This window comes from Diuraphis noxia, unplaced genomic scaffold, assembly GCF_037042655.1.
Source record: "Diuraphis noxia isolate RWA-SAM2 unplaced genomic scaffold, SU_Dnox_SAM2 contig0003, whole genome shotgun sequence".
Taxonomy (NCBI): domain Eukaryota; kingdom Metazoa; phylum Arthropoda; class Insecta; order Hemiptera; family Aphididae; genus Diuraphis; species Diuraphis noxia.
In genome coordinates this window covers 81,717,666-81,745,585 of record NW_028301713.1, presented here as the reverse complement: position 1 = coordinate 81,745,585, position 27,920 = coordinate 81,717,666, and the positions used below count along the sequence as shown (strand labels likewise).

General features: G+C 27.7%; 3 protein-coding genes and 1 long non-coding RNA gene across 4 annotated transcripts in view; 2 read left to right on the top strand and 2 right to left on the bottom strand.

Annotated features, from left to right (window-relative positions):
• LOC107168182 (rho guanine nucleotide exchange factor 17) overlaps positions 1-12,609 on the bottom strand; it is a 69,202-nt gene extending 56,593 nt beyond the window's left edge. The window contains exon 1 of the mRNA XM_089222582.1: positions 12,139-12,609. The gene's annotated coding sequence lies outside the window, so the exon portion shown is untranslated. The remainder of the gene's footprint in view (positions 1-12,138) is intronic.
• On the top strand, positions 6,175-8,991 carry LOC107168204 (uncharacterized). Its single transcript, XM_015517530.2, has 6 exons — positions 6,175-6,283; positions 6,467-6,707; positions 6,780-6,921; positions 8,292-8,414; positions 8,483-8,782; positions 8,848-8,991. The coding sequence occupies exons 1-6, from the start codon at positions 6,175-6,177 to the stop codon at positions 8,989-8,991; spliced, it is 1,059 nt and encodes a 352-aa protein (XP_015373016.2).
• A 203-nt stretch (positions 12,610-12,812) lies between the features above and the next one.
• Positions 12,813-13,208, top strand: LOC149057868 (uncharacterized). Its single transcript, XR_016190809.1, has 2 exons — positions 12,813-12,994; positions 13,071-13,208. It is a non-coding gene; the product is annotated as an uncharacterized LOC149057868 (long non-coding RNA).
• A 5,024-nt stretch (positions 13,209-18,232) lies between these two features.
• Positions 18,233-22,540, bottom strand: pasi1 (septate junction component pasiflora 1). Its single transcript, XM_089224234.1, has 6 exons — positions 22,374-22,540; positions 21,496-21,611; positions 21,338-21,434; positions 20,704-20,891; positions 18,839-18,889; positions 18,233-18,750 (listed from the first exon to the last, which is right to left on the bottom strand). Exons 2-6 carry the CDS (start codon positions 21,580-21,582, stop codon positions 18,667-18,669), a joined length of 507 nt encoding a protein of 168 aa, XP_089080360.1. The 5' UTR covers positions 21,583-21,611; positions 22,374-22,540; the 3' UTR covers positions 18,233-18,666.
• Between the last annotated feature and the right edge of the window lie 5,380 nt (positions 22,541-27,920).

Below are 27,920 nucleotides of genomic sequence, written 5' to 3'. Positions count from 1 at the left end.
ACTTAGTCACATAGATTCATAATTAATATGATTCTTATAATACGTTCAATTTATTGCTTAAATTAAAAAGTTTAATTAATATCTTTTGAATTTATGGTATGAGAATGAGACTATTATGATAAAATATTTTGGATATTTACATAATCCAGTTATAATATGAATTAATATAAATTAGTTAATGTTATTTAATCCAACTAATCTAATTAATCTAAATCATGATTTTGACCATATCGTAATATTCATAGATATTCTATAGAAATGTATAAAGATAGATTATTGCACCAACAATATTACAACATAATTACAATTAGGTACATCAATAATAATTATTATTATTAAGGCTGTAACGATACACTGATACATTTATAATAATTAAAGAAACTATTATTAACTCGTACATCCTTACATCGACCAATACAATATTATAAATTATAATGCACATCGTCTACATATTATGTAGATATGGGATTGGTAGAAGTAACGAGGTAACGACTCACCATTTATGTAACATAACTATATTGTCATAACATCAGTGGTTTCCGTAGAATTGACTGCCTACACGAAAAACTAACTAGGTATATCAACCTCAATAGCACCCATTTGCTAAATATCCCCTTAAGATAGCGTTTCTCAACTAGGTGATCGTGTAGGTCAAAAATAATAAAACGCTGATTTAAATATAACATAACGTTTAGGTGTGACAAGCTTAAATTACTTAACATGCTATTTATAAATTGATATTCGAAATGGTATATTTCGTTTGGTTAATGAATGGATATTTTTTGTGTTCAAATTTTTACCTAATATAGATAGGAGGGGGTAGAGGGTCGCGAAGTGATTGGCCATATTTTATACCTATTTTGGAGTTCGCAACACTAAAAAGGTTGAAAAACAATGCCTCAATTTAAAAAAATTATATAATACCTATTTATGTACAATTTTTAGTAAAAGATATGTATATAGGTGTTTTAGTACCGTAGCTAGCGATTTATTTTTTGAGAATAGTAGCCAGTAGGTCACTTATTTTATCATTACTTAATAAGTTTTAAAATGACAAAACATACGTTTAAGTAAGACATACGAATTTATTTTTGAATATAAAATATATAGTTACAACTATATAAATAACTTGATGTCTAAAATTATAATTAAATTGAATTTTTCGTGGTCAGGATAATAGTAACAAATAACAATCAAGTTGAAATTTTAAAACTAAATGCATCAATTTTTTGGCGGTAAATTTATCAATATTTATTTCAATGTCCTAATGAATGTATTAAGTAGTGGTATTGGTATAGTGCCAGACCATTTGATTGATTTTCACTAATAGAATGACTCAAAAATGTTTTGATACACTTTAGGGCCAATAAGTTGTACCGTCTACGGTTAAACTTCGATTATGCTTAATCAGCTGATAACAGATATTTAACCGTGCAAATTCGGCCGATTAAACCCCGGTTAACTTTAATCAGAGATGGTACAACTAGCCCTTAGACTAGAGAAGTTGGTTTTTACTGAACATCTTGTCTCAGCTAAAATTTAGTATCTTATTGGTTTATAAAATAATTATATTTCTGTAAAATGTAAATAGACAAGATTTGGTTATTGCAATATTATTTTATATTAAATACTAAACATTACCAGCTAAATAAAATGTATTTAATTTAAATATTACTTAATCGAGAATAGACAGTAAATCATAAAATAAATAATATTTGACAATCAGAAAAATGCTTATATTAATATATTATTATAATATCATGAACTGCTATTTTAAAATTGAATCTATAGTTGATCATATATAGTCTTTTGTTATCAAATTCTATTAATTAATCTATACGTATATAATATTTATTATTATAACTACCAACTACAATAATATACACCCGGGGTATTATTAAGAAGTTAGAATCATTATTTTAGAACTTTTAGATTCTAAATGAAGTAAATATAGATACAAAGGTTTCAAAATATTGTTGATTTAATTTTTTTAGTCTATGATTTTTAAGTTGTAGGTTATTTATTTTTATGTTACGTAATACCACGGTCCGTAATCCAACTACACATATATAATCCATTTATAACTATAGGGTTATTACTTATAAATATAAATATAAGGATAAGTACAGTGGAGTAAATTGGGTTGATTTTAAAAGGTGAGTAAAATAATATTAAACACTCCAGCTGCCTACATCAACCCACAAGCAACAATAACAATCATACATATTGTAAATAAACTATAAAGTATTGAACAATATTATACAATGAGTATTTAACGTAGGTACATGTACCTACATCCAAAAATAAAAATAAAACATGAACCTTAAAAAAAATTAAAACGAAATACAAATTTTCAGATTATGTAATATCGTAGTAATTATTTATCATAGACAAGTAAAGGAATTTTCAGTTTTTCCCCCATCCTATACTTATAAACGTCAAAACTATATTATTATGATACAGTTTGACAAACAATAGGTATATACAATCTACTGAGTATTCATTCGTCGGCAATTTGATAATGAATGAATCATGAATGAATAAGAAAAATTACATATTCATCAAGATTACAATATATGTCCCAAATATTATGAAACGCTAATAATCCATCATCCTAGTGATTCATCCTCATGTATAATGTGAACAGGAGATTTTTCAAGCCTGTTCAATACTTCATTATGCATATTTTATTGTTATTAATTTGTGTATACTTCTAGACCTTTTTACGAAATTTTAGTATTTAACAATTAATATGCGACTAATATATTAAAAGACAATACAGTCCACTATAGTCTTTCACATTTTTTTTTCATACCATATTTTTTGACTGCTATTCGTAACTTAATGCCACTCAATCTCCCCTCTAACATTTATCAGATTTAGGTATTTAACACACCTTGTGACTTTTATCTACTGTCAAAAGTGAAAACTGGTTTGAAAACATCTCATTTTGACTCCGTGGAAAAGGTGAAAATAAAAGCAATAGATAAACCAGGATATAAACTGTAGTCTAAGAACTTGATATTTAGTGATCAGAAGCACTGCAAGTATTAAATATTAAAAAACGCAGTGATATTTTGATAGAAGCTGTGGAGTGTTTGAAAGTAGATCACAATTGAATTGTAAAATTATTAAAATTGACTACATTTATTACAGAAATATCGTTTTTAAATACCTAAATGTTGTTAAAAGATATATATAAAATTCTTAAAGTCGCTAGGTATGCTAAGTAGCATTTTGCAGAAATGTCGTTGCACTAAACAACACTTTACGCTACACTTTCTAACGGTGGCGCGAAATCGAGTTGATGGAAAAAATTTATTTCACCATTGCTTCTCAAAACAAAAAAAATAAATAGAATTTTTAGAATTTTTTAAAACAAAAACAACATACAATACAATATTTTTCAGGCACGTAGCCGACTATTTATAAGTAATCAAGAATTTGGGGTGGGGAAGTCGGACCTGAACCAAAGTGAATTTAATGGGAAACTACACTACTCACCACTCCTAACTACGTGTCTAATTTTTTTTCCATTTATCAGTCTTAAATAAACCGTTGAGAATCCAACGACGCGCTGAAAGCTGAAAAAATGGTCGGTAACGAGATGGTTGAGATGACCATAATGATGATCATTGATCAAGCGGGTGGAGCAACCTATTCTTAAATATTTAATATCTGATAAATTATATTTATTTAAATTAAATACTGAACATTAAAAATCACCAATATCCCCCACCCATGACGAAATCATTTGATTGCCATAAGGTGACCACCATCACCGTTTCACTATCAACCAATGAAAAATATCACGATTATATGCTCACGATTGATTTAAACAATATTTACATTGGTATTAATTTGTTAATCGTGGTATACATTTACTCATGCAAGCAACCCCGATAATTTCCATCGTCAGTTAATTAAGTCGAGTTAGCAGCTATTTCGTCTGTCGTGACGTATCCAAGAGTTGAACTTGACCAAACTTTAGAAATTTCCCGGTTGGTCATGGTTATAGGATGATCCATAGTAACAACAATGGTAACGATTAAGAGGACGCCACACTGGCATTTGCTGTCTCCATCATCTTACAAGTGCGTAACATACCAAATTTACCGACAGCAGATCACCTGTTGCTTCGTTATTTCAAAAATTTTAGTGATTCGACCTCTTATGAAACTTGATGTATGAATATTATCTGTGTTTGTATGTGGGTTTTTTACGATAGTTCAGTTTTAAAGTGAGTAATGAGCATTCTAATTTATGCTATTTTATGCTATTTTATATGTATACGCAAAACATGCTAAAAAATTTTACCAATGTAAGAAACTTGCATACAAACACAAATAATGCTCTTGCCATTAAGTTTCATAAGAGGTCGATTCACTATAATTTTTTAACTGACGAAGCTACACGCGATCTGTTGAGCGTAAATTTGGTATGTTACGCACTACGCACTTGTAAGATATAAGAGACGCCAAATTCAATACGTTCTCAAAGGCATTCGACACGATGGACGACGTAACTATAAACAGTGTGAGCCTGGCTTTAGTCTGGTTTAATCTGGCCTGAGAAAACATGTCGTCATGCCAAATGCATTGCTACAACTTATTCCATAACCGATATATTTAGAGCTTAAAAATACATCGATTGTAAATGTAATGATGTATTTTATTATCTCAAATGTATTCTCTTAAGGTGAATTTATCTAAAAAACTAAGTAAGATAAAACAATAAGTAAACGTAAATAGTAAATTTTTAATTATGTGTAGGTACGTAATGCTTCAAAATCGAAATTTCATTTAAGCATAAGCATAACAATTTTTATTATTATTTTCATGTTTGCATAAAATATATATTTATAGTGTGGCTGTTAACATTTCGCATATAGTTTCTCAACTACGTTTTGACGTAGTGATTTACACTTTCATCATTTTTTTTGAAATTTAATACTGTTGGCTACAATGCGATATGCCAACTAGTATTTAGTATTTAAAATCACATTAGTAGAAAGCAGAACCTCGCACAGTTTCCTTGTAAGTTTCGTATTACATGACATTTTTGAGTATAATTACTTTATTCCTACAATATTACAACCATAAATGAGATTTTAAAACAAATATATTGATATAGACACACTAAATTAATATTATACATTTATCACGAGACTTTGTGAATTGAGTACTTGATTATTTAAAAATGAATTAGAGTGCATAATAATAAAAATAATAACTAAATACCTAGTCTAAATATATAATTTTTAACTAACTTTAATGTAACACAAGCACAACTAATAATCAATGAAGTTGAAGCATAATTTCAAATAAAACAATATAAAAATAAATGTACAATTGGTTAGATGAAATTGTATACGGCCTGTACTATAATGAAATGAATATGTTTAATGATAAACCTTTCAGTGTTACAGAAATGATAAATACCCTAAATATTCTATTAATTACTGTGAGCCTCGTGGTTAATAATATTTAGTACATATTTAGCACATGACTATTATATAGTATTATAAAATAATATGATCATATGACATATACAGAAAACTTGTTTGTAGAATGTTTTGTTTCTTGAAAAAGTGCCAATATAACGAACGGATACATTTAACAGCAAATCGCACTTAACAAACAATAAATATAATTAAAGAATTTTCATTAATCGTCTAATAAAATACTATTTTTGAACTCAAAAAACTCATAAAGTGATATTTTTTGTATGGAAATATGAAACATTATTAACTTGGACCAATAATCCAAGATAGGTTTTATCTACAATATAACCTTCTTAACTTGAAATCACACTTAGGAATCTATTTTATTATATTAATCAAGTAAATGAATCAATGAAATAAAGTACATAATATGTTACAATTTTTCCAAAATGTGTTTGTAAACCAATATCAATGTGCTTTAGCGTTCGATTGAAGTAGGTACATGCAATTTTCATTCTTTGATTTATGAATGAATGTATTTCAGTATCATAGAAGAAATTATACAACATGTCAAAAATAAACTAAAATAAAACATAGATACCATTTTAAAAATCAACAAAATGATTGAGTTATTCAAATAAATAATAAATTCTTTATTTTTATTATTGTTATTAAATTTTAAATTATTATTGTTTATTCAATTTGTAATATTAAAACATCCTTCTATAAGTATGAATATGAATGCGATTCATAAAAATGATTTAGCAACCTATATGAAAATCGACAAACAAATTTTGAATTTAAAAAAATCAAGTATAGAGGATGACTATTCATTAATCGGTATACCTATAGGGCTACTTTTATGTTAATATGACACTTAATTTTTAATATTAAATAGAATTTACTATTTTCAAATAATAGTAATAGTATAACTTTTTACGAAGTCAAAATACAATCATTGATATTAAATTATAGTAGGTAGCAAATAAAACTGATCCACTAGAGAGTGGTATTTTATTTCAGATATTGAAGATATATCAAAATTATGCTTTAATGAAAGATTAAGTATAGTAAATGAAAAAGAAGAAGATTTAGGTGAATTTATTGGTAAAATACGGAAAAGTAATTCAAATACTAATTTTGCATCTTTAATGATAATTTTAAACTCGACTAGTATTCACGAACATAGTAAAGAAATCGGATTCAGTGTAATAACAACCACCACAACAGATTTCCTTTCCTACAAAGAAAAATGGTCACAATGGTAACATATGACTATGTTAAAACTAACTAAATTATAATTTTTTTAAAGTGGTGGAAAATTTAACAACTATAGGAACTCTAACGAATCTAAAATGACACGTAAAACTGTTTTAATTTCGAATAAAAACAATGATGGAAGGGTAGAAATCTATACGGATTTAAACAACGGCGAATTAATTGATCAAACCAAAGACATAAATTTAAAATACACTAAAGTAAGATTACGAATAACCAATAACTTATTTTAACTATATGGATATAATTATTAGTCATTATACTCGCAGGTACTTATTATTTATTAAACAGCTAAAATTTAATTAAGGTAATATAATAAATGAAAGTAATATGTGTTTATGTAACATGAAAATTAAATTTCCTTAGTTCAAAGATCGAAACATTGTTTATATTATTGTATACATTACATATTTACATCGGACTGAGATTCACTTCCTATGCCTACCTATAAATCGCTGTGAATGAATATTAGTTAAAGTAGCACTCAAATAACATTTGTGCTATACAACACTTTACAGATTTACAATCATAATATGAAATATTATGCTTTCCCCTTAAGTATAACAATATTTTTATTTTTTTATTTTTTTTAATTCCTAAAATTGTTTTTGTAAGTCATAGAAATGTTTAACTAACAATAATTTTGTTCAGATGTTCGACGGTAGTTTTATATGATAGCGTAACTACTAATTTGTTCTGGCCTCTGAGGAGGGAATTATTCAAAATGTTGTGAAGTTTAAGTCCCTTATTACATCTGTCATTAGTCACAATCCAAAGTTTTAATACTTTTACAATGTATGCATTATATGCAAAATTAATTGATACATATTATGTATTTTTATAAATATATTATTTAAAAAAACACCTCAATATTAACATGTAGGTATTTTCCTTTTTAAACTTATGCGGAAACACAATAGATCGTAACAATTTTTCTATTATAATTATTCATAAAATAAATAATAAAACGTGACTTTACCTATCTTAATTAACATATTATATGTACTATGGTGTGCTAGACAGAGATGGATTCAGGAGAGAGGGCTAGGAACATAGTAGTTTGGATTTTGTTATTTAATATAGTACCTATCAATTATGTATTTTTTAAATTAGGATTAAACTTAAATTGGGGACAAATTTTTATATCAAGAATAAAGTGTACATACTATATTGTAATTCTATTTGTGTTTTAAAATAATTGTTGTCCCCACCCTTGCCCTAGCCACTAGGAAACTCCTAAAAATCAAACTCATTTTGTTTTTTCCCTGGATGTAGAGTTATACACAATGTATATTAAAACAGGATTCGTCTAATTACTCTATAATATATATTAGATTATGTTGCAATAAGTAGGTACTGCAGGACAAAAAAATAACTTATACAATAATAAGGTAGGTAGGTAGTATAGTTGATACCTAATACATTTTAACATAACAATTATACTTAATGTAAACCTACTTAATCTTATAATAATTACCAATTAAAATAGTTTATTGTTTTATTTTTTCATTAATGTTTAATTTATTTGAACATACAAAAAAAAATATTTTCCTGATTCACTAAAAAGCAGAATTTGCTAACCGAAGGTATGAACTATGCTTTCCTTCGATATCTTGCAATAAAAGGATTTGAAGGTACCATTAAGAAAAAAACAGCTATCACCATCAACGGAACATTGTGTAAAACGATATACGTACGTAGACACTTATAAAATCTTAATAAGTATAAATTATAATTAAATAATTCATAACTTTTTTATAGATATGTTCATTAAATGACAATTACAAAATTAATAAAACTTCAATATCAGTCTTAATTATAAAGAGGATCATACAATTGGGAAAATCTTTAAAAACTCCAATTATACGAACCATTACTGTTTTAACCCGTTTGGGTTATATATTAAATCATTCATGGGGTAAAACGGTTAAACAGAAATTGGTAATTAATAAGTCAATGCGAATCACCAAAGATGGTTTTGTTTATAACGACACTACGACACTTCTAAAGAATAATATTGATCAAGATATTCGTTTCAAATCAATGTATGTAAATAAAATTGTAAGTAGGTATATACCTATTTCCAGAGATACGATTTGATTTAATTTATTAATCAAAATTTTTAGTCTGAAATGAAAATAAAATATAAAACTTACATAAAAAATAACAAGGATGTGGACGACATGATTATTGATTATATAAAAGCTGTATTAATATCAAAGCCAGATAATGTGTTACAGTTTTCAATTGATTACTTTAATGATTTCTAAAAAAAATATTAATATCTTATTAGTTTTATGTATTTATATATGAAATGATGACTTTTAATACAATTGAAATCGTACGACAATAACAGGTTATTATTACTCGTGTATAATTTATTATATTATAGGTAGGTACATGCATTTATTACTATTAATTATACAGACATAACTATAAATATCAAAACTGAAGTCAATTAATTGCTTCTTATTCGATTTAAATGTATAATAATACCTTATCCTAAAATTTTATTATTCTGATAAGGAATAAGCTATTGATTCAAATTTCACATTAATTATCGATGATTTGTTGCAGTATGAACTTACTTAGTATTGAACTACCTAGGACCCGTTTTACAATCATAGTTTAAACTTCGGTCATGCTTGAACCACTGATTTTACCGGCTGAATTCCGTGGTTTAACCGGAGTTCAACCGGAGTTCAACTTTTGTAATACGGCCATACGGACCCTTAATCACTTTTCAAACACTAGCCGGTCGAAAAATTAAGTACTTACATAACTTGTCCGAAAGTTTTATGTTGACGCAATCAATTAAATGGATGCTGATAAAATGATTAGTAGATATAAATTAGATATAAAATATATTATATACTTATAATAACCAAATTATATTTATAATATATTATATATAAACCTATATATAAAATAGATAATATGTTAAATACGGACGCATTCGGAACATTAAATAATGGATATTTTGGGACGCACTCGGGAGTTGTTCATATATATCAAGGTTGATATTTAGAATTTAATAATAATAAAATTATAGTTTATGATAATGTCCGACAATTGATAATATTTATATTTTTTTGCACCTTTGACTCATGAGAAATAATCTAGAAATATCATAGCATTCGTAAAAAAAGTCGGCCACTGACACTTGACAATTCTCACGAATGCATAAAAATATATTAATACATTATTCATTAATTATAAAAATAAAAACTTGTAAATCCAATCAAATACTTATAAGTTATAAGGCAGCTAAAATAGTCTATTTCAAATTCTTAAGCTATATCAAATTTTAATTTATTTAATTTTTTTAATTTATCATATTTAAAATGTATCAGCATATTAATGATCTAACAAGTTTTATAACACAATATTAATTTTAATTTAAAAAAATGCAGTGTTGTGTCTAACATTTGTGTCTAACATTTTTGAGTCCAATGTTCCTCAGTCAATACCTCTAATATGGGTGAATGGGTATTGATACCAGGGACGTAAATAGTATTATACCTTTTTATACATTATTATACGGGACGCAATTCATAAGCAGCAAATAGATGGAAAATAGACACACTTTAATACCAACACTTTTTTCTTTTTTTTTTATACACCTCACACTGCCAATAAACATGCATGTACGACGTACGTATTATGTAAATAACTTAACTGTCCACGTAATAGGAATGATTAGACGATAAACATATTTCAGTAAATCATGCGATGGTAATATAATAACATATAGTATTTATAGTATGTAGTTACGACGAGATTTACTTTGATATTAATATAATGAATTATATCAATTATCAATAGGTATTCAACATTATACGATTAGGATATAGCCTTATGTGTATGAATGATTGTAATTTGTTTAGTTAACATTAATAATTGTAAACGATAGATTTTCTTACCTATGATATAAAATTAATACCTAATTGATAATTTTTATCTATAACCGACTCCCATGGCCCCATGTTATAATACATGTGGATAATATTCCGAGGGAACAGTAGAACACAATATTTCATTACCTCTTATTATTATTATTATTATTATTATTATTATTATTATTATTATTATTATTTATTTATTATTAATATTAAAAAATAAAAACGGATGAGTGGTTACCGCTCTACCGTACAGTAGTTTTCGAGTATTATATGTTTTGCACATAAATAACGATTTTGAGCGGAGATGTTGTGTTATCCTAGCATACTTATATAAATAATCATATTTAATAATTCAAAAATAAATAGTAAGAATCAAAAATATCTCATGGGCCATGGCTATAAATATTAAATAGCATAACTTTCCGATGTTTTTTTTTTTTGTTAAAAGAACGTCAACGTATTTATTTTTCTCTCTCTACGTCCGAGTCGTGTGACAGAGCAAATTTTCCATTTACAATAATGATTATTAACATAATAATTTTTAAAATTGGAGTATAATGACCTCTTATAAAATTTAAAGGAAAGAATATTATCAATAGGGAATCTCGTATTAGGTCTAATCTAACCTCTCGTTTTACTATATTTTAATTCTTAAGTCTTTAATATTTTAGAACTTCAATTAAAGACCCTTATAAGAGGAACCTTACATTAAATCTTAAGCTTTTTTAATAGTTAGCTCAAAAACAAAATTCGATAATGTATCCTACTATTAATTTTCTACAGTTATTGCGGTTTTTATAGATAATGTAAAAAACATAATATATGAATAGGTATAAACTATAGATAAGGCGTAGGGGATATTTTGTAAGTACCATAATATGGTAATGGTAAATGGTAACCCTAAATGGATAAATTTCTTACCAAATATGCAAATATACTTTCTTTGTTATGGCATTATCTATACTGAAGATCTATTGCAATACTTTCAAATCTATTGTTTGGGAACATATTATTTATTATTTACCTACATATAGGTAAAGGGGACAATAAAAATATCCACTGAAAACGATTTCGGTGTTGTAACGTCTCGCAAGAAAAAATCGAGGATGATTAATAATTATAACATCGGTGAAAAGGCTAAAAAACCGATGAAAACGAGTGCGGGTACGTATACCTAAACACCACATAACCAGAGACGTGTCTAGGACCAAAATTCAGAACAGGCTTGGTTATAAAAATAATTTATATAGTCAACATATTATTTTTAAATTTAAGAAAAATTGTATCATGCTTTTAATAGTATGTGTACTAACATGAGAAGTTAAAAATCGGGGTAGGCCCGGGCCTACCAGGCCTACTCGCCGGACAAGCTTCAGCATGCACCTAACAATAATATTATTATTATCACGAGTGTCGTCGCGATGGAAACGGATGTGCGCAGACGCTAAACGCTTGATAATGAACGCCTGAACGCGGACATCGTCGAAAGCGATTCGGTAAAAAAAATAAACAAACCTGCGCTTTAATAATGGTGTTGGCTGCGTTGCACTTAGGTCGCGGCGTCGTCGATGTCAGATGAGAGGGCCGATCGGCGGAAAAACTGATCCGGCGGCACTATATAGTGAACTGTACGGAAATAATATAAAATCGTCTCAATATATTGTATCACAAACCGAAATGCAGTAATGCCCACGTTGCTATACACGACGATAATCCACCAATATTATAATGAAATACGATGTTGTCCATCATCGAGATGAAATAAAGAAACCGGACGAGACGCGTGATTTCGCTCTACGCGGACGGACAGAGGTTTTTTTCCTCGAATTTTTGTTGTTTTTTGAATAACTGCTGCTGCGACACGGACGCGCGCGAACCGTCGCACTCGTCTAAGACGCGACTGTCGCGCCGTGTAGGTAAGACGTGTACGCGTGTGCCGGCTAAAGAGCGAGCGAGTGAGCTGCTGCAGACGTCCACGTACAACGGAGAGGAAAACACAAACTCCCGATGTTATTGTACGCACGCACGCACACTAACGCCAACCGCTGGCCAAAGACGTCGTCATCGGTCGCGTTCTTGCCTCCACCGGTTACGATGATATACGAAGTCGTCGTATACCGCACAACCACCACCGCCGCCGCCGTCGCCAAGGACCCGTTTTTTTTTTCAGACGTTCTCAAACGTAGTATTACAATAATATTAATAACGCCGTACACACTACACACATTGTTTAACGGAGAGCCGAACGGCATTGTCGTGTGTGTACTACAACTATATACGTCACGTCTTATACAATAACATCGTATGACGTGCCCGCAGAGGTGAATCAGGTTCATACCGCACCGCGCGGTAGTCGGTCGGTAACAACATGGTAGTATATTAATATATTATAATATGATACAAAAACTCGGAACGGAGTAACGCTAAACAATATGTTTGTATTATAGGTACCAGCCTGCTGCTATACCTATACTGTTTGTAGCGGACATGACTTTTTACTCGTAGGTACCTGTTATACTTGAGTATGGAAAACGGATTTCCTCAAGTTGTATTGTTTCGTATAATAATTATATACCTACCGCAAATCATATTATCGTTTTAATTAATCATATTTTTATCATCGTATTATTACAAGTTTTCAAACATACTCCTAGACGTTTCCAACAACTCTTATCATTTAACCATATAGTTGTTGGTCTAGGACAGGGGTTTACCTATAGAATTTTCGAAATAAATGAACCAAACCATGTGGTGGAAGTTCACTGAATAACTTTTGAATGTAGCTACATTTCAACATCGACATTCAGAAATAAGTATAAGGTCAAAAAATATTACTGTCTCACAGATAAAAGTTGTTTGCGCCACTATATAATATATACTGGCTTCCAATAATAATAAAATGTATTGACAACGTACCATTACTAAATACACATTATATAAATTAATTTACCTATAAATCTATTCATATTTATTCGTCCAAATGGTATTTTTTGAAGAATAGTGGGAAAACCACACAATCGGTGTATAACTATTTGCCCAAACAGATCATATTTTGGGTCGAAAAGCATGAACAGTCTGGACGTTGGACGTTGGACGTTGGACGTCCAAATATAAAATTGGAAACAATTAAAAAAAAAAGAGATACCGTGTATATTTAATGGGTTTTCGCTCTTATCTTTCCAATTTATCGAGGAAGCTGAGAACAGCTAGATAAAACCAACGATTTTATGATTCTAAGACTTAGTGACATGATCTATACGCTATACCCTAAGCTTTCCGCTTCCATATAGTGCTGTCAGAATATTTTTATTTTTATAATATAATAGGTACCACGATCCGGCATTGGCGTTATTTATGTCAAATGACAAAGAATGCTGGAATACGTCCCGTACGTTGTGGACTCATTCGGCTTACCATCACTTACTTCATAAAACAATTGTAGTCTACACTAAAAATTAATAATTATTAATAATTATGTATTGGTAACAAATTAACAGGCAGTCACAACGAAAATAAAAACACGTGTTTTGAACTTATTTTTAGAAACTTAAAAATCTATTAGCTTTACTATAATTAATAGTATATAAATTTAATTACATTTTAGTGTAACATTATATGTTAAATTGTTCGTAAAAAGCTCTTAAGTCGTCCCTCTTCGTTGAACTTTGAGTATTTTTTTCGAAAATACCTTTTTTTTTAGCAGAATTCAACTTACGAAGTTATGACTAAGTTCTTCTTTTTCCTTGTTATTGTAATTCAATTAGAATTCGCATCCATGGTCCGTGTCGACATGTTATCGCGGTATCCACATAATTTGTGTAAGTACAAAATAAAATTGTATTGGTTATACATAATATAACTCAAGTAGGTACCTAATATGAAAATTGCATATAGGTACCCACTATTCCATATACTTATATACATATACCAATACATATTATATGACCTAATAATAACATTTTTTAAACAAAGGAAACAGTCGTTTTCGTGAAACAGTTGTTCGGGAATATGGTCTTTTGGGAAAATGGATTCGGGATTTTGGTTTTGGTTATCATGATCTTTTAGGAAAATTGTCATTCGGGGAAGCGTACAGTCATGTTCATTTGATATAGAAACCACGTTTAAAATTGAAATGAGATTTAAGTATTTTTTCAGCTATAAAAGTGTCTTCATGCATAAAATAAAAATGTTATTATATAGGTAATCAATAAATTCATCAGACAATAGACATAGATAAACAGTAAACACATTTAAATATCGTTGAACTTAATCATAGCCCTCTGTATCATTTGCTGTGCTCCACATTATTTCCTTTACACTACAAATTAGAGTTGCTTTAACGAAAAGTGGCGATTGACCTTGATCAATTACTACGCAGTACACACAAGACACAACGCACTTCGGTCTTTTGGAAAATTGCCTATATTGAACTCCTTAAAACAGTCGGTACCAACTAATGTTCTTAAATTTAAATAAAATGTAATCCTAATTTAGAAAAAAAATTATATTTATTTATAAACTACAACATTAAATCGATACATTATTTTTATTTTTTCATTGTAATTCATCACAATGGGTAAAACGGTCTTTCATCATCTCCCTTTGTAATATTCACTAACCACAACAATTACAGTAACATTCTTCATACAATATTAAAAAGAACTGCTCAATCCATAATTTTTTAAAAATGAATATTTTCCAAGTCAAGAGTCAGAAAATACCTCTCTGTATCTTTTTTTCACGAATGAAATACTGTAGTTGGCCCCTCAAGTCGACTAAATTGCTCTGAATAAAGTATACAAACTTTTCCTCTTAATTTATATGTTTTAAATATAAAATAATTGAAGTTAGTTTCAGGAATTTTTAAAATTACCGTTCTAAAGTTATCACATGGCATATTGGCACACCATCAATATTTCAGTTGTGTGGCAGCAGCCCCCCGCCTCAATTTTATCCTCTTGAGACGTCTTAAATTGTACACGTTTGTATTTTATATAAAAATTCATAAATATCAGTTTAAGACATAAGAACATATAATAATATAGGTATACGTATATACGTCTATCCACGACCACCCTTAAACAAAATTATAAATATTACTATAGAACTATAGAGAACTATTAACAAAAAGCGATGAGAGAAAGCTGATAATATATGAAATAAAAATAGGTACTGCGGAATATATTTGGACCCCGCTTTAACCGAGAAACAAAAACATGGATCGATGTAATTTCCAATGATTTGACATTCATCTGTTTCCATTATAACATTTTTATAGTTGAATAAATTTTATTGGCTTTTCAGTAATTATTTATTATTCCTTCCCAACTAGGTTGCGTTACAACCTCTTCTTTCTTTTGTAACAATACAATTTCTTTTGCATTTCAAAATATTTTTGACACTCCAGCTCAAACCTTAAATCAGTACCTAATTGAAGAAATTAAATTTTTTTTTTTTGGTCATCTATCATTGGTCATTTTGAGTGTGTTTTTGTTTGTTTATTTAATCTTTTGGTTTGTCAACAATTTAATATAGACAACAATTCTCCGTTTCCACTACCAATACCATATAAGAAGTAACATACTTTTTACTAATTAATTTAATTTTGTTTTTTTTTTAAGTATATTTTCTTGAGGGTGCTACTGAATCTCTTTTTTTTTCATGTTGTTGATATAGTATTACAATGAAACTAATAAATAATAATTATTACTTAATTTATTAGATTTAAAAATTAGAATAGGTAGCTTATAATATCCAACTATCGTAACAAAATGATTATAAAGTAACATTAGTAACTAAATTTTGTTTTGCTTTTTCTAATACATTTGCCTGCAGTCGTTCTTCAGTCTTCTAACCATATTTTACTTGTGTTAATTAATTAATTTAAACTTTGTCTATTATAAACTGTAAATAGTAAATATAAATGCATTATGTAAAGCCACTAGGTGTTTCTAATATGTGACATCAGTAGCGTGTCCAGAACTTCTTTTGTGGATGGGCCACAAAAATTAAGTTCAGAATGGTTTTACCCCCTCCTCATACTAAAATTTCATTGAGCATCGGACTTACACTAGTCTAGTACTTATATAAAAATGTGAGTGGGCACATGCACACCGGGCCCACCCCCTAAACACACCACTTTGTTCACACCACAGTGTGACTTCCAATCATATCATTATTCATACTTAAATTTTTGCATTCTCTCATTATTATATTGCTCTTTGTACATGTATGTACATATTGTAATATTTTGAAAACAGTCATATTTAAAAAAATTAAATAAAAATAAAACCTTTTCCATAAAATTTGAGACACATTGTTGTTTTTAGATTTAATAATTCACAGAGAATTGCAGTTTTTGACTCTATTAGAAAAAACTATTATAATTAATTACATTTTTTTTTTTTTACTTTTTAAATTACATTTCACTTCTGGATCTATCAGTACTTCTAGATAACCATCTACTGAATTTACATCAATATTTGATTGATACAATTTATTACTTTATTTGTGTAATAGTAAATTAATGCTAATTATTATCTATACATATTTTTAATCCAAACTATAATTATAGTGTATTGTATATAAATCCAAAATACTTAGGTAAAATTAGTTAATACCCAATACTTTCTCAGTGCCCACCAATATATTTTAACAGTGACTCTGGCAGATACCATATTAAACTCCATACAAAATTTACATTTAATTCATCAATTGTAATGTAATTACTTTGTGTTAGATTAAATTATTTAATAAACAATTATGGCAACATCTGAGAATAACAATTAATTTTAAAATAATAAAAATTAAGAAGGTAGTTTTATAAGTATTATACAAAATACTAAAAACTTCCTGCAAAACCTTAAATTATTATTTCTGAAAATAATATTATATTATAGTAGGTAATAAGTACAAATTATACAAAATTTGTGAAGTTGTAACTTAAACTATTCATTATGGCAGTCAGAGTTGATTTCTGTTACAACACTCGGCCAGTAAGTTATACAAATACAACCACACAGGTATTGAGTTCACTATTGTAACAGTATGTGGGTAATAGTTGAGTAGATGTTAATTATACCATAAAAAAATACTATATTTCTTATATTATAAAACTGTACTCTTTTTTTATATATTATATACAGCTTTTTATTTATAAAAAAATTATAATTTCATTGCATAAAAAATAATCAAGCAACTAGTAATAAGTATAAGATAGGACACAATAAATTATAAATTTGTATTGAATTGTTAGAAAATAATTATTCATGTGATACACTAGTTAAAAAAATTGAAATTAAACTATCCAGTGGCAAGTTAACAACCAACAATCAACAATGTCAATTTGTCAATGCAAATATCTTGACTTTCATTAATAATACCTTTTTCATAGAATCATAAAGTATACAACACTGTATCGATATGTACGATACTCCGTTACTAAAAAGAATATAATAGGCAGAAACCAGTAATTATCAAATTATAAAGGTGTGTGGGAAAATGCTCGTTTGGAAAAATCATAAAAGTTTAATTATTTATCATTTCTAAGTTGTAATGTACCACCCACATACTGTCAATTTTCTTTTTAAATAATAACAATAAAAAAAAATTATACATAAATAGTTTATTATCAAAAATGCAAATACATATTTTTTTATGTAATTAAAAATGAATTACTAATTAACTTAAATATATAATACTTAATTTCATAATTTTATTAAAGGCACAATTTGAGTACAAAAATAAATATGGACGGATTACAATATTGATCAAATCATATGTATTTAAATAAAGGGAATGGCAGTTATCAAATTTCATACAACACTTCTTAAAATGGTTATTTCCATTTGAAATTAGATCCCTGCTGTTGCCTTTAAAATTCTTACATATTAATGGCAGTCTTAACAAAATGGTTTTTAGGTAGCAAACAAACTATCCATAAAATAGATTTATATAAAAAAAAAATGATATTTTTTTATAATCGTAATACAAAAATTGTCTTTATAAGAATGTTAGTAAAATGTGCATGTATATCATAACTTTTTAAAATATAAGAAGCTCAATATTTGGAGATTGCATTTCGTTGATCACTCTGTATTGGGTGTAGACACATAACCAGCAATAAAACTAAAAATAAAATACATTAGAATATTTCAAGACGGATTATTTAAAGCAATTTATGTATCGGTATTTTATTAAGTTTTGGCAAACATACTTGCATAGCAGCCACGATCCAATAAATTACAGCAGCACATACTATGTGGATCTAAAACAACAATATTAATTTTGAAATATTTAATATAAATTGTAAAATGTTTAAGAAGCATATAAATTTATTTGAATATTATTATTAATACTGCTACAACTAGGGGTCATTAAGCTAAATATAATACATGTGTTTTTTATAAGTAGATATTTTATATACTACTGGACAATTCTTATATAAAAATCAAACATTATATAAAAAAATATGAATGTTAATGAAGATATTGTTTACACAATTTAAATAAGTTACAAAACATTATCTTCTAAAAAAAATTATATTTTTACTATTTTTATTGTTATTGTTTAAAGTTATAACTGTATTTTATAATAATATACATTTTGATTTCCTTATTTGAAAGCAGAATATTTTTCAAAGTACTTTTATTTTGATGGTAAAAAGATTTATCTAAGTCAAGTAATTTCTTTTTTAATGAAACAGAAAGACCTGACCAAAAAAAAAAATTATGCTAATTCAACGTATGACAAATTTTTTAATATTATATGGTAAGTAAATAATTTAAGAAATATACTCATATTATCAAATTCTAAAACCATATTTTTAAAAAAGTTATTACATTTCAAATTAATTTAACCAGAAAAATATTGAATTCTAAAAATATTCTAAAAAGTAAACTAATTTACTTAGATAAATCTTTTTACCATTAAAATTGTTCTTTTAATCAGATTCACAAATAGGCTATTTTGAATTTGTCCAAAAAATTGTTATATTCAGTACTAAAAATAAACATAAAAAAAAATTTATTACACAAGTAGAGCTAGGGTTACACAATGAACAAAAAATAAATAAATAAATAATATTAATTTGAACAAGTTATTCCAAAAGTCAGTTTTATCTGTTACATATATAATCCAGATACTTTAGGAAGTTTTTAAGCTCTCAAGTCAAAATTGTGTTTTTATTTGTTGAGTTGAGTCCTATATGTTTATGGTTTTTTATATTAACTGCTGGTAAACTATTCATAAAAACAATTAAATGAACTATCTAATGAACGCATTTGTTTAAAAAAAACACGAACATGAACGAGTAAATTTTTAAGGACTGAGCGTGATCATGAATTATTCATTTTTTTAGTTAACATTCTAAAAACTTATACATTCAAAAATACTTCTTACCTAACCATTAATTAGAACAGGAAATCAAAAATATAGGACATGGTGTCAATCAAAATAGAAAACACATTCAAAATAAATACAAGAAAATTGTTTAAATGAAACACTGGTAAAATTGACTGAACAATATAACTGATTGCCAGTAACATATTATTTATCATTAAGATAAAATTTATGATGCATATAAGTTGATCATATCTGCTAAAAAAAATGTTTGTAATTTGTTGGAGTAGTTCTTGGTTTATTGTTTATCGTCTCATATTTATTAAATAATAATAAAATTATACATTTTCTCATTCTTGAAGATCAACAATCATTTTTTATTTTATTATTTGATTTTTGCTTGATGTCTGATGATGATTGTTAATTGTTATAATGTATATCTTTATTTCTAAGCAAATTTAAAAATTAAAAACAAAGATAAATATTATTTTTCATTTTATTAATGAAATAGTTCAAATCAAACTATATAGCAAATAATTTTTATATTTTATCATCATCTAATATCATGATTTGATACATATAAACAAAAGCATTGCTCCTTCAAAAAAAAAAATATGCATGAATTTCAAAAGAATTATGTTTGTCAAAAAGGCAAATAATTAAAATATATATAATTATTAACCAAGAATAACAATGTTTAAATTTAGATTTTAAAAGAATAATATTATGAAAACTACTTACATATATATAGTATCCATATAGCAACCAGATGGACCAAACCAACAAAAATATTACAACAAATCCCATACCAATTAACCATGGTAATAGGAATCCTCGGAGATCGTTATCCAAACCCTTCAGCAACAATAGAGATGAACCCACCATGTAGACGAAAAATATTAAAGTGTACACCACATAATAGTTGAGTTCTAAACAAAAAATAAAATAATTAAAAATGTGATAAATTCTAGCTCTCGAGAGAAAGAACCTATTATAAGTAGTATATCAAATATCTTCCTAACACACCACAGCACAACCAAGTAGATACCTCAGTTCAATCAGAGCTGTTATTTTACAAGTATTAAGTTCATTCAAGTATTATGCAATAAATTTCCTTATTCATTGGCTTGATTTATTAAACATAATACATAATCAAACATTAAGAGGACATTGCATGTGTTGTCTCTTTCTTACACACGTAATAAATTTCTGTTCGATAATTTCAATAGTGAGTTGTTAAGTGATCTATCATTAAACTTTTAATAAATATTATCTGTATTTCTTCATAGATTTCGTACGATACTTAACTTTTAAGTGAATAATGGGGATTACCTACAACTATAACATAAAGTATTTCCTTTAGATTACTTCTTACCACGTAAATTAGCTTCAAAAAATGGATTATACATTTGTGTCGATTCACCTCCATTTTGCATATGAACAAGAAGTGCCATCAAGAAAATTGAAATTGCCTAAAAGTAATAAAATAAATATTAATTTACTGGAAAAACATAAATAAGTGTATAAACTTACAATTGTATATGCTGCTACAAATTTACAACCAGTTTTCACATCTGGGTACACAATAATAGGTGTCCAAAATGTTTTTAATAGAGTCATTGTTTTTTTTTCCACAATCACAATATAATCTATAAAAATGTTGATTAGTTTTAGTAAAATTACTTAAAGCAGCAATTACTAGGCAAGATAGTAAATTGTAATTTCAATAATATGAAAAAATTTTGTAATACTAAAATACTACTACATCTACTTGATCAATTATAATTATAATATAACTTAAGTAACAATTTCATAAATTAACTTGTGGTATATTACAAAGTAATAGCAGACCTATAATAATTATAAAATATATTATGTAAATAATTGAAAGCTCATTAATACGTAATTTATAAATATGGATTAAAGTTTAAGGTTTTAACTTTAGTAAAAGTAGGCAATGTTTGGAAGTGGAAGAAGCTACTTAACATTCATTAATGTAAACAATATAAATAATTTAGTGATCGAAATAATACAATTAAAATAGTAATGGATAAGTAAGTACAATATAACAAATTTGGTAAATTGAAAGCCACATAACCAAATGAAAGCAAGTTTGAAATATATAAATGTATGACATAAGATGCAAAAGTATGAGCACCGACAACCAACAGGTATAGAAAATTGAAAATATCATAGGTAATCAGTGTGAATAAGATTTTTAGAATTTCAAAGAATTAAAATGACATAGTCATTAAAACCTCGCATTAAAATGTATGGGTTCAGAAAGCAAAAAAAAATATATACCACCCTTAATTTATTGTTAATAATTAATTCCGAACAATGAACTTTTGGGCGTGTTGCAGTAACTGGTGATGGATTTTCTACGAATTCTAATGAAAAACTATGCTTACGAGTTTTGAAGTTCGGCAAACGCTTCTTCGTTCGTGTTAAAATTCGATTGTTAATGGATTTGGGTTAACGATTAGCGACAACCAGTTGCCACCAAAAAGGCGTCTTGAATCTTAAGAGTTGAGAAGAACGGAATTTATCAATCTATCGTCGGAGCGACGTTATCACTTGTTTTATTACTAAATAATAGTTACAATGATGAGCGTCTCCAGAACAAACTTACGCAACCAATCAGAAGCATTCATATTATTGTTATCAGTATTTATGAAAATCACATTTCTTATCACCTTAAAAAAATTATAATGTGATATAACCGTCAATCATACAGGTGTTATACTTAATAAATTTTAATATTTATTATAACAATTATAAATGTAACGTTTAAAAATTTTAAATATGAAATAATTTGGGAAAGTATATAAGGAACCTATAAATAAGTATTAAGAAAAACAAAAACGATTTATGAATAAATGTTTAACGGAACCATTTACAAAGGAAATAAAGAGTTCTAAGAAAATAACTATAGAAGACAATAATTATCAAATATTTTCACGGGATGCACTTATTAACCGCTGTTCAGACGAAATATCGAATACGAATTGAAAGATTTTATACCTACAAGTTACAACTAACAATAGTCCTACTAGATATTATTTAGATTTTATTATCATTATAATTATTATAATATAATACTCATTATAATTATTTGTATTTAAACGTGTTTTTTTTTTTATTACACTCATTAGTTACCGACAAAATTATAAAATATGGTATTATTAGGTTATATACTTAGATATTTGTAGTAATGATATGTTGATAAAGTTTTATACTAGAATTCTTAGTAGTTTTCTATAGCACCGATAACATCATCAGAAAAACAAATTAAGAAAAAACGGGAATTTTTGTGCAAAATCGGTTTTTAATAAAATTGATTTTGGATATTGGAGTAACTCTAAAACAAATTACCGTAGATACATTAGATATTCAATCGGTTTATACATGTACCGATATTCTTATTCAAAAACGATTAACTTGAGAAACTTGAAATTTACATAATATTTTAGATTCTGAGCGGAGCAATGAATGTATTGATTTTACCATGATGTGTGTTTTTTTTTTGTGTCTGTCATCACGTTTTGGGGCAGTAAAAATGCTTCGATTTTTGACTTCAGTACCTCGTTCGATCAGAAAGTGAATCTAGTTGGTGCTTTGGGGGGTCAAAAGTAAAAAACTACTTTTCTAAATAATTGAGAAAAACAAACTAAAAATTAAGGGAAAAACAGGAAATTTTACGCACACTCATTTTTCGACAAAATCGATTTTGGTTTTTGATGTAACTTTAAAACAAATGACCATAGATACATGAAATTTTCACCTAATGTTTATATAAGTATATTCTATCCACCATGCAATTTTCAAAAAATGTCGACTTAAGTTGAACTATTCATAGGCATTTCAAATTTTCGATCATTATTAGTTTTTTTTTAATTAATATCGATAAAAATTTATTTGTTAGGCAGAAAAGCTTGAAAATTTAATACAAGGCTCTTAACATATTGTTACAATAGCAGTTGAAAAATAAAAGAATTTCATAGTCACAATTTTTTTTTATAAGCATTTAAAGTTTGAATTTTGACAAAATACGTAAAAATCACGAAAATTCACAAATTATTTTAAGCTAGAAATTCATAAAAAATTTTCTTTTTAAATCTAAGATTTAAAAATTTAATACAAGATTCCTTACAAGTTTTTCAATCTTTATCACAAATAAAAATTCCACCTGAAATTCAAATTAAATTTTTATGAGCATTTGAAATTTAAATTTTTACAACATTGGATTTTCACTTTTAGCGATTTCCTTATTTTGGTGTAACTCTAAAACAAATGACCGCAGATACTTGAAATTTTGACTGAATGTTTATATAGGCGTTTTATATATTTGATAAAATTTTCAAAATATTTAGATTTGTTTTGAGCTGTTTACTGACATTTTAATTTTTCAACTTTTTTAGTTTTTTTTTTTATAAATATCGATAAAAATTTATTTGTTCGGTAGAAAAGCTTGAAAATTTAATACAAGGCTTCTAACACATTGTAACAATAGAAGTTAAAAAATATTAAAAATTACGGCAATGTTCAAATTATCATAGATAGAAATTCATAAAAGTTTTTCTTTTTAATTCTAAGATTTGAAAATTTAATACAAGGCTCCTAACATATTTTTACAATAGAAGTTGAAAAATAAAAGAAATACATAGTCACAATATTTTTTTATAAGCATTCAAAGTTTGAATTTTTACAACATATTATGTAAAAATCACGAAAATTCGTAAATTATTTTATGCCAGAAATTCATAAAAAATTTTCCTTTTATATCTAAGATTTGAAAATTTAATACAAGGCTCATAATATATTTTTACAATAAAAATTGAAAAATAAAAGAAATGCGTAGTCACAATTTTTTTTTACAAGCATTATAAGTTTGAATTTTGACAACATATGTAAAAATGACGAAAATTCGCAAATTATTTCAAACTAGAAATTCATAAAAATTTTTCTTTTTAAATCTAAGATTTGAAAATTTTTAATAATCTATAATATATCCTAGACAGATAAACCGTCTTCGCTCAGAATCGTTTTTTGTATACAATGATGACGCGGCTTCGGCGGCGACGATGACGGTGGTGATCCGCGGAAGACCGGTCGCTAAGGTATGGTGGCGAGGTGGGTGTGACGATGTAAAAAAAAAAGGAACAAACAACACAGTTGGTCACTAATACTGAGGTAAATGTGGGATTACCACGTTTATTGCGTTATGATATAATAAATAATAATGCGCGTCTGATTGACGTGAAAAGTGTGTATCGTCTTGATCGTCCGTTTTTCGGTTGTCGGTACGACGGTCGGTGAACGAGAGAGACCGGCGACGGCCGGTCCGCGTCCGGCGCGGCTTCTCTTCCCGTCCCGCCTTGTGCCTTTGCGGCGTGGCGGGAGAGTCAACTGTCGTGCGGTCGTATCCCGTGGTGGCGGTTGACAAGAGCGTAGGCAGGTCGCTGCGGCACCTGTACTTTGTACTGGTTGCCGTTGCGGGCCGTGTCAATGATATAATATCATTGGATTCAAATTTAATTCCATATTTCCATCCATTACAGTAACCCACTTGTAACCTACTGTACAGCAGAGCGACATACACGACTTACCCGCTTTTTTTATTTTATCATTCCTTATACTTTATAAAATTTTCAAAATATTTTAACACTTTTTTAGTTATTTATAGACATTTTCAATTTTCAATAATATCTATGACCTATACTTTTTGAATAATAACAAATGTTTAAAATCGTTTGAGGATAAATCGTTATCGTTACGCTATTTCGTAAAAATTTAAAATTCAAACGCACTTAAAATTTTTCCCATAATGATGCTTCGAGTTTTCTCTATAGCTACTTGAAGGAAAACTTAGTGTTGTATTTTTAATCCTTAGTTATAAACGCAAAAAAATTTATGGTTTTTCAACTTCAAAATTACTTGCAAATTTTCGCGTTTTCGACAGATTTCGTAAAATTTTGAACTGTATACGCTTATTAAAAAAAATTGTGACTTACGATTTTTAATTTTTTTTAGCTACAATAAGAAAAACTCATAAGGAACCGTGTATTAAATTTTCAAGTTTTTTTGGTCGTCCAACATTTTTTTAACGACACTTCAAAAAAAAATTCTCAAAAAATCGAAAATTTCAGTGGTCTATAAATAACTCAAAAAAAGTCGAACATTTTTGAAAATTAAACTGTATATAGATATCACTTTTATTAATATTTGGTGAAAATTTCAAGTATTTACAGTGATTAGTTTTTGAATTACAATCATATTAAAATATCGATTTGGTCGAAAACTGGTTTTGCGTAAAAATTCCCGTTTTTTTGTTTTTCTCCATTTTTTTTGAAAACTGTTGGAAAATGTTTACTTTTGACCTCTATAATGCACCAAGGATCTTCAATTTTACATCGGAAACCACCCCCAAAGTTTGAAATCGAAGCATTATTTCGACTAATTATGCTGTACATGGACAAAAAAAAAAAACAACACACACATCATTGTAAAATCAATACATTCATCACTTCGTTCAGAATCTAAAATTAAGACCATTTGTTTCCAAACTTTTTTTTGCGGAAATGTCTTTTGGCGGAAACGTGAATCGTACCTTTTTTGTTTTTGGCGGAAAAGCTAGAGCTATGACGGAAACGGTCAATATTATTTTGGCGGAAACGGGTAACTCCCATATTGTATGTGTTATGAATGACTGAGTGAGTCGAGTACATAATGAATCTGATATAATTTATTTTATAGGTACCTAATTTTTTTTTTTTTTTTTGAAATTATATTATTATTATACCAAATAGCAAAAAATATCTTAAACTGAAAAACCGTCTCCGGAGGAGAGCAGTTCGCTCAGAATCGTTTTTCGTATGCAATAAATATAATATATCATTATATTGTCGAATTCAATTTAATAGGTACCATCCATTGCAGTAACCCACTTGTAAGGTACTGTACAGCAGACAGTGCCGTAGAAACCGCGATGCGGGCCCTGCGTTGCAATTTCTAATATGAGGCCCATACTTAAATAAAATAATATAAGAATTAAGAATCTATACTATAATAACAATTTTTTTAATAGTATCATAATTATAATGATATTATGCTGTTAACACTTTGTTATTTTAGTATATATAGCACCGCCAGTCTTCAAATTAGTACTCCCAGTTCCTATATAATAACATGTAATAATATGATTATTTTTAAATGTTTTGAATACATAATATATTATGTACAGTGTATAGTTGCTTAAATAAATAAAGAGTAGCGATTACATTAACATTTATACAATTTCAACTTTATTATTGGTTATTAATTTGTCTATACAAAGTATTGAAGAAAATGGCAACCCCTATTTTGAATATCATTTTCGGATTAATGGATTTTTTTAAAGTAATTTTGATCTAACAACCAGTGCCGGATTTACCTCTTCAGCCGCCCTAGGCTATTAGGAAAATGCCGCCTTAAAATCATACAATCATTTTTTTAAAACCAATATGAGATTGATATAAGTGTTATTTTAGTGCACAATTAAAAACTTATAAAATCAAGTACTCAAGAAACAGGAGATTTAATTTTAAAATACAAATACAAAAGTCAAGATATACAGTGATTACTTTAAAAAAACTTTCTTCGTGCCTTTTGTTGGGCGAATGTGTCGATTAGATCGTCGAAATTTAGCGCTGTCAATATTTCAGCCTCAATGTTGAGAAGCATCAAACTATTTAAACGTGTTTCTAATGTCGCCGACCTTAAACAATTTTCTATACGTTTTAAGCATGAAAAGCTACGCTCGGCACTGCAGTTTGTAACAGGCATGCAATTGAACAATCTATACGAGATGTCTATATTCGGAAAAACAGATGTCAGATCGTGATCACGTATATGTTGGAGTAGTTTTGACGGGGAATCTTTCTCAATACTTTTATTTTTGCAGTATAATTTAAAATGAA

Excerpts from the sequence above, each read along its gene's own strand:
- LOC107168204 (XM_015517530.2), top strand. The coding sequence starts at position 6,175 with ATGAATATGAATGCGATTCATAAAAATGATTTAGCAACCTATATGAAA. Across the intron at positions 6,922-8,291 it reads TAAATTTAAAATACACTAAA|AATTTGCTAACCGAAGGTAT; the intron begins GTAAGATTACGA and ends ACTAAAAAGCAG. Across the intron at positions 8,415-8,482 it reads CATTGTGTAAAACGATATAC|ATATGTTCATTAAATGACAA; the intron begins GTACGTAGACAC and ends ACTTTTTTATAG.
- pasi1 (XM_089224234.1), bottom strand. The coding sequence starts at position 21,582 with ATGACTCTATTAAAAACATTTTGGACACCTATTATTGTGTACCCAGAT. Across the intron at positions 21,435-21,495 it reads TTGTAGCAGCATATACAATT|GCAATTTCAATTTTCTTGAT; the intron begins GTAAGTTTATAC and ends TATTACTTTTAG. Across the intron at positions 20,892-21,337 it reads TTTTGAAGCTAATTTACGTG|AACTCAACTATTATGTGGTG; the intron begins GTAAGAAGTAAT and ends TTTTTTGTTTAG.